General features: G+C 37.5%; 1 protein-coding gene across 1 annotated transcript in view; it reads right to left on the reverse strand.

The window, feature by feature from the left end:
- Window positions 1-710: 710 nt before the first annotated feature.
- Window positions 711-13556, reverse strand: part of GABRG1 (gamma-aminobutyric acid type A receptor subunit gamma1) — a 30217-nt gene continuing 17371 nt past the window's right edge. Inside the window, exons 3-7 of the mRNA XM_076337592.1 lie at window positions 11342-11424; window positions 9931-10068; window positions 9652-9804; window positions 6375-6586; window positions 711-1360 (exon numbers count right to left, since the gene is read on the reverse strand). Of these exons, the coding sequence (XP_076193707.1) occupies window positions 1082-1360; window positions 6375-6586; window positions 9652-9804; window positions 9931-10068; window positions 11342-11424 (865 nt within the window). The 3' untranslated portion in view covers window positions 711-1081. The remainder of the gene's footprint in view (window positions 1361-6374; window positions 6587-9651; window positions 9805-9930; window positions 10069-11341; window positions 11425-13556) is intronic.

A 13556-nucleotide genomic window follows, 5' to 3' on the forward strand; every position in this document is an offset into this window, starting at 1 on the left:
AGCAGAGTCTACAAAATTATACTGTATGCAAAGTGGAGCAGGTCACACACTACACTCTTAGGGCTGGAGATTTAACACAGTGGCTTTGAATACGATGACTATAGCACTGTTACAGGTTTTCCAAACTCTGATGATACAGATTCTACCGAATGTAGAGTTATGACTTTTTCTCTGGTCCTGAGTATGAATCAGACAAAGGAGAGGGGAATGGGGAGGACGTGAAGAGCATTATGCTTATCGGCCAGAATCTCAGTTAGCCAACATCAGTCTGGTTTCCATGAAATGAGCAAGCAATGGCAGCTGGGTAGGAATTTTTGAAAGTTGTAGCCCTCTTGGAGAACTTTGAGGAACTCACAACAGTGAAGTAATGGCAGATGGAGCACCGACATGAATGTAACCTAAGATTGAAAGCCAAAAGCCTATATCAATGGTCAGGATAAGACAAGCTCAGAATTACCCTTGGAGTTTTTGTGATACATCAATTTCTTGCTGCTCTAATCTCTGCATTCTGTATAAATCTGAATGTGATTAATTATGACTTAATCACTCTTTTTAACATATTGCAGAGAACAAATGGCTGGTTGAAAAATAGAAATGTTCCATTTCAACTTTTTTAAATCAGGGATTAATAAAATCATCACCTTACGGATGAAATGGATGAGAATAACTAATCCCGTTTTATTAAGGCTTTCTTTGTAAAGGTGTAAGAGGTGTTACAAAATTCATCTGCATTATCATTTAGGATTAAAATTGAAAGCTTATGTAGAACTGTCCAGTTAAATAACATAGCCTCTTGACTCTGCATTTTGTTAGAGCTGGACAAAAATATGTGTGTGTTCAGGCAAGTTAAATCTTAGGGATATTTATTTTTAAATTTTCTCTTCAAAATACCAATATCAGTTCTATAGTTGATCACAAGAGGGAGACTACATCACCATATTTCCTCTCATTGTTTCAAATTTTTAAAGCATCCAAACAATTTGAGTCATTTTGGACCAGCTCTAATCTTTGACTGCTCACTGAAAAGTGTTGATGACTGTTCAATTAGCATTTTTTTCTGAGTTTGTCAAACCTCTGAAATTTATAGATAAAGATAGCCAATCCAGTAAACAAGATTGAACAATGCAAAGGCAGTTGGAAAGAAGATTCGAGAATAGGAGTCAATTTTTGCAATACGGATGTGTATCCTTCCTTCTCTCCAAGATCCTGTGCGGCAGTCTTCAAAACAACAAAAGAAGCTAGCACAGTCTTTCCCTTCTAGGCACTCATATCCATAATCATCATCACGTTCAGGGAGATGATTAATGTTATTAATTGGAATTAATGTTGATCCAGGTCGAACAGCAATTGCAGGTGGTTTCTTAAGAAAAACAAAAAAGAAAAATATAGTTTTGCAGGTTTTTTTATCCTCACATTAAATAATTCCATAGGCTTTCCATAGCAATGGCCAATATAAGCACATTCAGTACAATATACAGAAATTCTAATATTGAAGAAAACAGTTTGGGACCTTTGCGAATTATGAACTGCTGTATATAATTAGCTCATGCAGGCAAAAGATCATGAGTGATTTTCACCTGCCACAGTGAAAACTGGGTTGTGCTGGGATTTGGGAATAGTGGATAATTAGTTACACAGACGGGGTTAGCTGATCCCATCTACACAACACAAATGAACATTTTGAAGTCAGTCACAGCTTGACAACTGGGTCACAAGCAAGTCCACGAGCAGGCTATAAGCACCACTACCAAGGGAATGACAGTTCTCCCATCATTTGGAGTCTTTAGAACGAGACTGGATGTGTTTCTAGAAGCTACATTTTTCACCAAAAAAAAAAGCTAATGGGATTAGTATAGCATCACTGGTGAAGTTTAAGAGACTGAGACACATAAGGCCAGGCTACGTCATCTAACCCTCTGACGTTAAATCCCTAAACAATATGCCCCGCCTTTAGAAACCAAGACATAAGACTCCTTAGGAGAATGCCATTGAAGTCAGTGAAACTGATTAATTCAGCTCTTAATTCTTACTTTTACTTTCTGTGGGCATAACTCAACCCTCTTGCAGTCTGGTAAAACTCAGTGTAATAGATGTTAAGGTTCATAAATAATTTTCACAGAAAAAATCTGGGTGCCTTATTGCCTAGTACATACACTGTTTGCTGTTCCCTTTCTTGCGACTTTTGCCTTTTCACCCTCCTTTTACTTGCACTACCACAGCCCATCTGTCCCCCTTTTATTATTTTGTTTCCACACAGCTCTTCACTCTTCATCCTTGTTTTCCTGAACATTTCAAAAGACATTATCTTTCTCTATCTGTCCTTTTTTTCTCTTTCTAAATCTCATAGCCTTTTTAAACTACTCCATAATCCTCTTTCTTTCAAACCCCCTCACCTTTGGCATCTCTTCTAAAATCTTCAGACTGAAGGTAGGGGTTACATCAACACTATTCTTACATTGTCTTCTCTCTTTTCTCCCATCTCCATATTTTGTCATGTAAGGAATAAATACAGCAGGAGAGGATGCAGTCAGAAGAACTAACTGGGTATTGAAGTGTAGAGAAGAATCTCTCTTAAACAATTATACATGATAGGCAATGAAAAGATATGAAGAAAATATGAAAAGCAGGAAGCCACATCATTTAGATTCTTGTTATGTTTTAGAGTCCTGTTGTCCCACTTCCAGGGAATTACTTTGGCCAGTAAACAGATCTCTATACGTTGTTAAGGAGGCACTCTATTGCTGCAAGGACATTTTACCCAATGTCTCAAGGGGTGACAAAGCAGTGCAGTATCCACCACGTTTTCAAATGTCTTTACCAGATGAAGTTTCACACAGACTGCTGTTTCAACACTTTTTAGACATGATGACCTAGGGAGCTAATTATCATTCTAAAGGACCTCATTATTCTTTTCCGGTATGATAAAGTACTGACAACACTAACAAACAGCAGTTACATGCTTCTACCCTAATTTGAGATATTACAAACAGGGCTTATTTTTATAAAACATAAAAAGTAAGTTCAATTTTTTTTTTGAACTTACAAAATCATTATTTTGTTGAAGATATATAGGGAAAGATGTTTATTTCTGATTCACGCCTACTCTGGCTTTACAAGAATTTTCTGACTGTTGGTTCTGCCAGTGTAAGATTCATGGTATGATTCATTTCTACTAGTGGGGTAAAACAGGAGTCCCCAACTCAGAAACACCACGGGAGGAAGAAAAAAATAACAGTACTGCTTTTCACTGCTGATGTCACCAGCACAGACTGAAGCAGGCTACTGAATTACAGGTTTGAAGAAGTTGCCTGAGAGAGACAAAAAGACAGTGCCATCTTATAGACGTAACTACCTACAGGGAATACATAAAATGTGTGTAAGAAAGAGACAACATGAGGGAAAAGGGGAAAAAAGACCAACACCTCACAAGAAAATGACCTTATATCAATTGGCAGACACTTAAAAAAAACCCCCAAAACACATAGATAGAGTAGTACATGCTGATTGTTCATGTACATGCCTACTGATATTGTAGATAAAACTCCACGTATAGTGAGAAGCATTTATAATACAATCTGATAGGACCAAAACCAAATTATTCTGCATTAACACTAGTACATGTACAAAAGAAAGCCATTGTCTGTGGAGATCATAGCACAGGTGACGCATTCACTTCAGGTGAAATGATAATCAGAACAAGATGCACAACTAATTAAGTTTAATCTTTCCTGCTCAAACTCATTATCCTTACTAATGTGGATTTACATAAGCCAATTCATACTACCTTTCTTGAATGATGCCAGCACATATTTTGTAAAATAAAACTGCTATAATCATTTATAAAATCTCACCATTTTTTCACAAGATCATTTATTGAACCTTCTTGGCATCAGTTCCTGGAATAATAAGCTTTTATTGCATTTTGCGATAGAAATAGAAGACCTATGCAAGGCAAGTTTTCCAAGGAAAAAAACACCTGTAAATGAGAACTTTTCAGAAGGAATTAAACTGACTATTTTCATTAAATTGGTTTTTTGAGTTACATATCCATAACTACAAGAGAAAAAGAATTAATAGAAGTCTTTGACAAAGATAAAGTGGGGGAAAAAAGAAAAAGAAAAATATGGATTTGTAATTGTATGACTTCCCATTAATTAATCAGATGGCTTCTTTAATTGTTCTATTTGGAACAAGAAATTTTATAGCTTTTTATAAAACATCACCAAAAGAATTATTTATCAAATTAGAATCCTTGCATCTAAGTATATTAAATTTAATCCCCCCCCCTTTTTTTAAGAGTGATCTCTTATCTAATACGGTCTTATAGCCACAACGTGCTTAAACATGTTTAAAGAATTCTGTGTGAAAAGATGGTTGTTTTTCAACTACTTAGAAATAAAAAGCATGCTTTAAGAACACAGTAAAACACAACAGAACAGTGTTTTGAGTATTATATTGCTAATTTTAATCTTAGTCCAAACTCCAGCTATTTGACGGTTGGACTCGATCTTAGAGGTCTCTTCCAACCTTAATGATTCTATGATTCTATTTATTCAATAGGTGTCATAGTTTCTCTCTCACTATTATTCTGCGTTTTAAATTGTCATATGCACTGAAAATCTCAAAGCATTTGGCAGATTATTGCACAAATGGCTGATGTGTGAACAGATTCTGGAAAGTCTCGTTACTCCACTCAATAGAGTATATTTGCAAACCACTTCAATGGCTTTTGATCTGCCAGCAGCTGATCTTTAATATCTCCCTGATTTAAATAAGCAGTATTTCCTGCCCTCTTCCTTTTTTCCTTGTTGTGCATGCTGAGAGCAGACCTATTTCAGCTCCCTGTTCCCTATGTGTTGTTGAGACCTCGTTGCAACAACCTAAAACTGAATCTGTAATGCTAACATTGGGAATTCCCCCAAATTCTGCAGCCTCTGTTATCTTTTACCCTCATTGCTCAGCTGTGGCCCTTGCCAAAGCCTATTTTCCATCCTTTCCATTGTGCTCACATTTGCTTCTACCACTAACAGGAAGGAGGCTTGAGGTTTCCATTTTCCAGTTCTCTCGGCTGTGCTGGATTCCCTGAGGATCACAGTGATGTACGACCAAGGCAGCACAGGGCAGTATTAATCCTTCACCACTAGCCTTGTCCTAAATACAGAGCTGATGCACTCAGACCAGCTCACCATATGAAATGTAAGAGCTCTCATTTCCCTAGTATTAAACCACAGCAGCCCCGCAGGGCACCCATAAAACAGCCTCCCACAGCAGCGCTGCTCAAAATGACTGCGCCAGCGCTTTCCGACACTAGTCGCAGAATGGATATGGTTCATAACAGGATTTCTGCATTTCCATATCTGGGCTTCTATAATTTCATTTCAACTTCTGTTTGATCTTACACAGGTGGTATTCACCCTTCACCCGGAAAAGACAACTGACATTATGATTCAGCTATGCTCCAGCTTCCTTTGATGAAATGATCTGGAAGGGGGCTTTATAATATTGTCCTTCTTTTTATTCTCTCTAAAAGATGACTACAATCAAGCCTCAAATATTAAGACTAGTGTTCGAATGAATACGCTATTTAACGCCTTTACCTCAATGTTTTATTAGTTTAAAGATTAGCTTTAAACATTTGTACTGGCTTCCAACAATAGATTCTTTGGAAGTTCCAGTATTCTTACTACACGAACAGAAAGCCTCTTAAAATTGAGTAATACTTGTTCCTGGGATATGTGGGGATTCACACCATACAAACATCAACTTGTAAAAGCAGAAGGTTCATTTTACCAGAAAGAAACATGGAAGTAAATGAAAAAAAAAGAGTTAAAGTAGAATTTCTGAAGTGGAAGGGAGTCAGAATACTGACCAATAGTAAGCACTTCTTTCTTTGCGAAGCTAGCAAGGTAAGACCCAAGTTAGGTGATGCAGACCCAAACAAATCCTCATACCTTCAGTCCATTTACATTATCTCTACTGCTACAGTCTTATCTATGGCTCTTTGCCAGGTGCTGTTTTCAGAAGCACTGTGCCCAGACAGAACTGTCTCCGTGGGCACACATTCCACGGACAGCTCTAGAAGCACCAAGGGCTTGGGCATGGCATGGAAGCATGGAATATTATATTAAACCACCCTCTAGCTTAGGCTCCTGTGTTCTCATTCACATATGAGTGGAATGATCTAAAACCTTTGTTCATTCATAGTATTTACAGAAAATGAGTACAAGCCCCCAACTGTAAAAAAAAGATAAAATAAATATTAGTGTTAATTATCTTTGAACATTAGCCCTTCTACTTAAGAACCAGTCTCTCAAATTAATGCTACAATAAAGAGCATTCTGCATTTTTTTTTCTTCTTGTTTGGCTAAACTTACTGATGGCTTAGATTTTGCCTTCTTTTCTTTTCCTTTGTCCCCTTTTCTGTTGCTGGTAAAGTAATGCAAGGTGCCATACTCCATCAAGGCAGCAAACACAAAAATGAAGCAAACTGAAACAAAAAGATCCATCGCTGTCACGTAGGAAACCTTTGGGAGTGACTTCCTAGCAATTGTACTCAACGTTGTCATGGTCAGCACTGTTGTAATGCCTGTTTGAGAAAGAAAGAAAAAAAGACAGGAAAAGGGAAGTGTATAAGTAATCCAATCATATTGTCACAAAAAAATCCTCAAATTAGCCCTTAATTCATTCATGAGGCATACAAGAACCGAGCCACAGCAGGGTTCACTGCTGATCACACCCACACACACCGGTGCTATTGCAAGAAGCCATCCCTATGGATCCAGTGGCCACCGTGGGATCGTACAGAAGGCAGCACATTTCACTTTCAGTTTAAATCCCTCCCATTTTCCACACACACTGAATAAACAAAGACACAGAGAAAGTTTGTGTAATTTTATAAATCTGTTAGAGAATGCACACATAAAACAAATACAATAGACAAACAGGTACAAATAAGCACACAGATTTTATAAACACAAAAAAAGTCCTTTGGCTCTTGAAAGATTAAAATGTACAAAAGGACACATTCAGAAAAAAAGGTGTATTATTTATCAGTGATTTCAAACTTCCAGAAAACATGAGAAAAAGGAATAATGTTTTCAATTGTGTGCTTCTGACATGTAGCAGATCAAACCAGATGACCTTCATGGCCTTTCTGGTCTCATTCTAAGTTATTAGGTATTTTTTCAATACTAGAAAATGTTTCCCTTGATTCACTTACATACAAGTTAATTAAAAGAACAAGCCGGCCTTAATAGCGATGTGTTCAGAATCTCAACTATAGCACTCTTCACTGGTTTAACATTTAGAAGGTGTTAACACTTTCTTCTTATATTGGATGCTTCAGGGAGATGCAAAGCCTTTTTCACAGTAGTCCAAAATTAAGATGTGACCTTTCCTTTGGAGAGCAATACTTGAACACACAAATAATTTGTTATTTACATGCACAGGCTTATTGCAAAAAATATGTTACACCAGTCTAAGGCTGTCTATGGCTTTTAAATCAAAGCATGGAATCAGGGGTCGCTATGGACTGATCCTGCAGCAGGAAAGCAGCGGTGGTTTTGCATCAGATTTCCCAATGAAATTACATGCCTAAAAGGGCAAACAGATAACCACACAGTTTTTCAAAAGTGCTTCACTCCCACTACATGCTTTTGAAAATCAATTAGGCATTTCTCTGCATAATTAAATATCTAAATAACTTTAATCATCTCAAACCTTTTGCTTTGGGAAACCACAATCTGCCAGGATCTTTCAAAATATACAGAAGAAAAAGGCCCAAGCCTTTTCAGTGTACCGGACCCCAGCACAGCCTCCAGGTGGGAGTTGACGCCCACCATTCCCCTTACTGACTTCTGTTCAGAGGGGACAAAGGGAGACATGGATTTTCCCAGCCCTCTCCACTATGTGAAAGGCATACAGGGGGCTGTCACAGGGAGCAAACCTTCCACGACTGCTTGCCCCGATGGACCTTGCTTAGTTTTGGCTTTCTTGTCTTAATTTCTCAGTCTTTTTCTATAAAATTGTGTCTATTCGACTGGTATTCTGTTTCTTCTTCACCAGAACATCTGTATGTGAGAAAAGTCATCCTACAGTCTGTCAAACGATGGCTTCTGCATGTTCACACAAAAAGAGCTCAGAGTTAACTGCAGGGAGCTGTAAATATGATATTGCAAACATTTGTAGTACATCTCAAGTAGATGAAGGTTAGTACTGCTGAAGTGGGAGCATGAAAACTCTAGCTTAACCATGAGATCAAAAGCAACTTTGCTAGGTTCATGGCATAGAAAAAGTACTCTGTAAAAAGAACAAACTGGGTACAGAACTAGCAGGATACCAATGCAACAGTTTTTCCTGTTATAGTTAGTATCTTTCTAGAGAGTACCCACAATGATGTCCAATGATTAGTCAGCCAAAGAAATCGTATAATAAATTTCTAAATCAAGATTTGAAACTATCAAGAGATGGTTTCACATATTTATTCAAGATTTTCGGCTCACTTCACTAAACTTTGCAGTACTTTTAAATAGCATAAAGTTAAGACCCAAGACTCAGGTTTTCTTCCCTTACCTTTTCATTAGGCTACTGAGCCATGCTCATTTTTGCTTACTTTCTTTCTTTACCCATTAATCTTGCAGGCTTGACTGCACAGTGGTCCAGTTTCAGTGGGAAAAGCAGGGAGTTAACCTCACCCTTCTGGTAGGAAACGCTCCTAGAATGTGGGAATGGTGTGTTCACAATCCTATAAGCTGATGAGGAAAATTAACTCACATCTCTCACTTCCTAAGATACACTCTCAGCTCTTGCTATTTCCCCCAAAATAGGTCATACTGCTGTCACCAGTTTTACTAAAAGCATCTGTCACTGCTAAGCTCGAAGTTGCTAGTGTGCGTCCTCCACGTGCACTCCATGCACCCCTGCCTATCCTGCATTATGTGGGGACTACAACGCTTCTCCAAGGCAGTGCATGAATCCGAAACAGACAAACGTTGCAGACTGACACCATGATAAACAGGTCAGCCAAGATGACACTAACACAGAATTATCTCTGTAGCCGAACTTGCAACACACTTCAGTACTGTCTGTAGTAAAAACAGGACAGTGAGTCAGTTTTTGTAAGTTATATGCTTAACTGCTTGAAGTGCAACATTTTGTTGCAAATTTTCTGTCCTACCCTGGGCTTAAAAGAACAACTGAATCATTTCTATTATTAAAAATACAACAACAACAAAATCCCCTAAAAAAAACCCCAACAGATCTTCACAGTTTTCACCTGTGTAGCAATGGCATCCTTTGTTCCATGATGCTAAATTAAGTTTAATCATACTTGTCAGACTAATGATTTCCATATTGCCATCCCTGGAGATGACAAAAAGAACATAAGGGAGAAAAAATGTATTTATGGGAACAACAGCAGATCCCCAAGGCTTGGATCAGGATATCCAGATTTCCATTCTCAACACTCCCTCCTTAAGCCCTGCTGCGCAACCACAGCAGGATCCTCCTACTCTTAATCTTGCAGTTCAAGAGAAAGGGTGACCAATGGTCACAATCTGAAGGGGAATAAACTGTGGTTGGTTTACTCCCTGCTGCAGATTTGTATTCCTGGGGAGTACCAGACCCTTCAAGGTTGAAAAAAGGCATTCTTACCCAGAGAAGTCCTTGCAGGAACTGCATCCTTATTGATCCAAAATGACACCCATGAAAGAACAACTGTGAGTATACAAGGAATGTATGTCTGAATAGTAAAATATCCCATACGTCTGCTGAGATCAAAGAAGATTGTCATAATAATATAATCACCTAGAAATTAAAAAAAAAGAAAAAAATACTTACACGACATTGAAAATGGTTTTCAGTTCTATCTTCATCTGTTAGTCTTGTTCTACATAGATATTACATGAAATAAAACTTAACACTTTGCCTTACCAGACAAGGTATGAGAAATTTCAGTTGTATTTCGTAACCCTACAAATGCAAACTGATACAATCTCCAGTATTTTGGATCTGCCACTTCAACAGAAGTTTTCTTCCATTTGTACTCAATTTCATTTCTGGGGTATCCATCTAGAATAAAACAGAGAAAATCAAGCGTTCAGCCACAGTATATACCAAAGCATGTTTTGTGATGTCTGGAGTTGTTTATAAACTAAACCAGGGCTATACATAAAGTGGATCAGAAAGAAAGCCAATCTATAGTCCACCTGATACACTTAAAATTTAACCACAAAATATCTAGCATCAGTTTTAAGCCTAGCTAAATGTATGATCGATCAAAAACTATGCAAATACAAATGTTTAGGAAATATCTACACAATATTCTGGAACTTAGATATGAAAAACTCCCTCAGAATCATCACTATGAATTAATACACAAATGTAATATACATTATAATTAAAAGACCACAAAGAGCTTAAAAGGACAGTCACTTATTAGTACATAATTTGATAAAATTCCTATTGTCATTTATTGAAAATTTCTTTGTCTATTATTCCCAGAATGGATTTTTGTGGCCTGATTCACTGTCCAGTACTTCAACTTTAAGGAAGTGCAACCCTTTTGATTTTCATGTGCCTCACACACTGCCCCACATTATCTTGCGGAAAGGCAGAAATGAAATTAAGCAAGAGTCGCTTGTGAGGCACAACTATTTAATCAATGGAGCTACCAAAGCACATTTAGCTGGAAGCACTGAAGAAGGAAGTACTAAATGAAAACATTAATTTAAAAAGAATCACTGAAGTTTGATTTCATTGCCTATTAGGTTTCACATTTAGGAATAAATCATTTAGTTGTGTTCAGGTGGTTTGGGTTTCTTTTGCCAGTAATAGCACAATTCCCTTAGGAACATGTTGGGGGTTTTTTGATATAGTTTATATTAAAGAATGTTTCTTGCTCACATAAATAAGTCCCACTGAAAGGAGAAGGACTTCTTTCACTGATTAAGCATTTACAGGAACAGGTTGAAGAAGACAGATCTTATTTTTCCTTTTAAGTATACCACATGGAACCAATTCAAAGCTGGCAAGTCTGGCAGGCATAGAAAATAAAGTTCTTCCAGGGCAACAGATTTCTCTTGACTAGAATGGGCATTGTGTCAGATTCCTAAGCAATACGATTATTTTTAAAGTTGCAACTAAATGAAATGCATGTAATTCAACTCATTCATTACTGCATTTAATAATGCATTAAAAATGCAATAAATCTAATCAAAACATAAACAGGTCAATTCTTTCCTTTACTACAAGGCTTTAGAAAGTAAATACTTGCTCTCTTGCTGCCAGAAATTAAAGCCTGAATGTAAAGAAAAAAAAAATAAAAAAGTATTTTACCACCTACAGCTTGAAAACTCCAGTGGACAGGAGTGTTCATCCATAGGAAAGTTATGAAGCTGAAGATAACATTCAGCATTAATCGTCAGCCTAATTAGAAAAGGAAGGGGGAAAAAAAAAAAAAGAAAAAACATTATATTCAAGCATCCAGACACATCAGACTAGATAGTAAAGAACATGCACAGAAATCAGTTTTGCCAATTAATGGAAGTTACGCATAGCCAACTGTGTATCTGCAAAACACATCCAGCATCACTGCCAAAGAACAAAAATTCTCATCATATGCAACCTGAGGACCTGCACTGTTTCAGCTGGCATTTTGAGCCATATCAAAAATTTCAATTGATTTGGGGGGATCTCTCAGCTCTCTACCAGAAATAGGGGATAAAAGGGGGGGACTGAAGGCAGGGCAAGGAGGGGAGTTTATGAGAGCAAATAAAGGAAGCTTCTGAAGAACACATTTGTCAAGTCAAATTGCATTTGGCATAATTGTATCTGGTGGCTATATACACGAGAGAGAAAGTGGGGACACTTGGGCTTGCTCTATACTCATGGAAGCAGCTCTGATGAAGACAGTAGCACGGATAGGAAAGAGCAGACTTGATATTTCTACTCATTTAATGTCTAAGGCATTCAAGTAATTCAGGCAGCTAATATACACTTTAGGAGTAGTTTAGGACTCATAATGGTTTCAACTGAATCACTTGCTGCTTTTGAAAACACTATCACAGATTTCCAAAGACCTTCCAGGCAACCAGTGCAAAACCCAGTTCTGCTAACTTTCACTAGGAAACTAGAGTAAGGGGCTAGACTCCAAACTGCCTTCTTTGCATTCAAAATAGCTCCTTCTTTGTTGGTAACACAGTGAAGAAAGCCAGAATGTCTTCTAAAATCAACTTTGAAAATTAACATAATGCTTACATACTGGACTGTATGCAATACTAGACAAAAAGGGAGGGGAAAGGAAGATTCTGCCACGCGCTGCCAGAAAGCCCTGTAAGTCTGTGAACAAAGTAGTTCTTCTACACAAAGCATCACTAGGACCTTTCTAGAAATCTGCCCTGACCAAGACAGAGGTTTATAAGGGAAAAGTGTATTTCTTGCCGGGGGGGGGGAGGGGGAGAGAGAAAAAAAACCCCACATTTCCAAGTAAAACACTTGCATCCCTCTGAAGATGCTTTACAATTTGCCAACTATGGTATATGTATTTACTGCCTTTGTTTTCCATTTTCAACCTTTGGATAGTCAAATGCTTCAAGAAAAAGAAAACAGAAACAGACTTATATTAAAAGCAACACAACTAGATCTGGAATCACTGATGGGTGCAACGGACAGACCAAGGACTACCCTCAGAGGAGACTCAGTAAGCCTAACAGAATCACCACGTCTGCTCCCTCAATTATCAACGGGGAAAGAGTGGTGGTACAGGGGAGACCGTGAACCTGGAGCACTGTCAGATCCTATTATTGTTCCTTCAATAACCAACATATGAACCTCTCAGTGTTACTCCACCTTAAGCCAAATTCAGGCCATATCCTCACCTATGCAGATGTTTGCATGTTGCAGTGCTGGGTGAATACCTGCTCTGCTGTTTTGTTATTAGCTCATTGCACTTTATAGCTCATACTCTAGCACAAAAATTCTAACCTATTGCTCTGGGAGAGCTCACATGTTTTTTTTGGTTGCATTTGTTTGTTTCTTTGTTTTACTTAGACCCTGTTTAAAAGAAATTTTATATTGAAACTGAATGGACAATGGAAGGATAAAGTCCAAGTATGATTCTAGAATTGTTAGCTACAGAAAGAAAAAAAAAATTAGCATGTGAACAGAAGAAGCTCTCGAGATTTTTATAAACTTCAGCATAATAAACTGTTTAAAAACTGTTCTTCAGAGATATTTGTATGCTCTCAAATGAAACATATTAAGAAAAAATTGAGTGAAGAGAATCTTTTTAAAACATTCTGATTCTTCTTACTTCTGATACAGAAGACTTTTATAAATTGTTCATACAACACAACTAGCCTGCATATGAAAACAGTGTAAATGACTGAAAAGAAAGTAATTAAAAGGTGCTACTTTTTGTTTAAAATAAATAAATAAAAAAACCTCCTAAGAGCAGAATCAGATTTATGGCATCCTCTGCATGGACTGCTTCTTGATCAGCTCCTAATTTATTGCAAGGGGGTTTAGGCATACTTAAACCTGAGATGACCCTAAAATGC

Source organism: Aptenodytes patagonicus, chromosome 4 (assembly GCF_965638725.1).
Source record: "Aptenodytes patagonicus chromosome 4, bAptPat1.pri.cur, whole genome shotgun sequence".
NCBI classification, from domain to species: domain Eukaryota; kingdom Metazoa; phylum Chordata; class Aves; order Sphenisciformes; family Spheniscidae; genus Aptenodytes; species Aptenodytes patagonicus.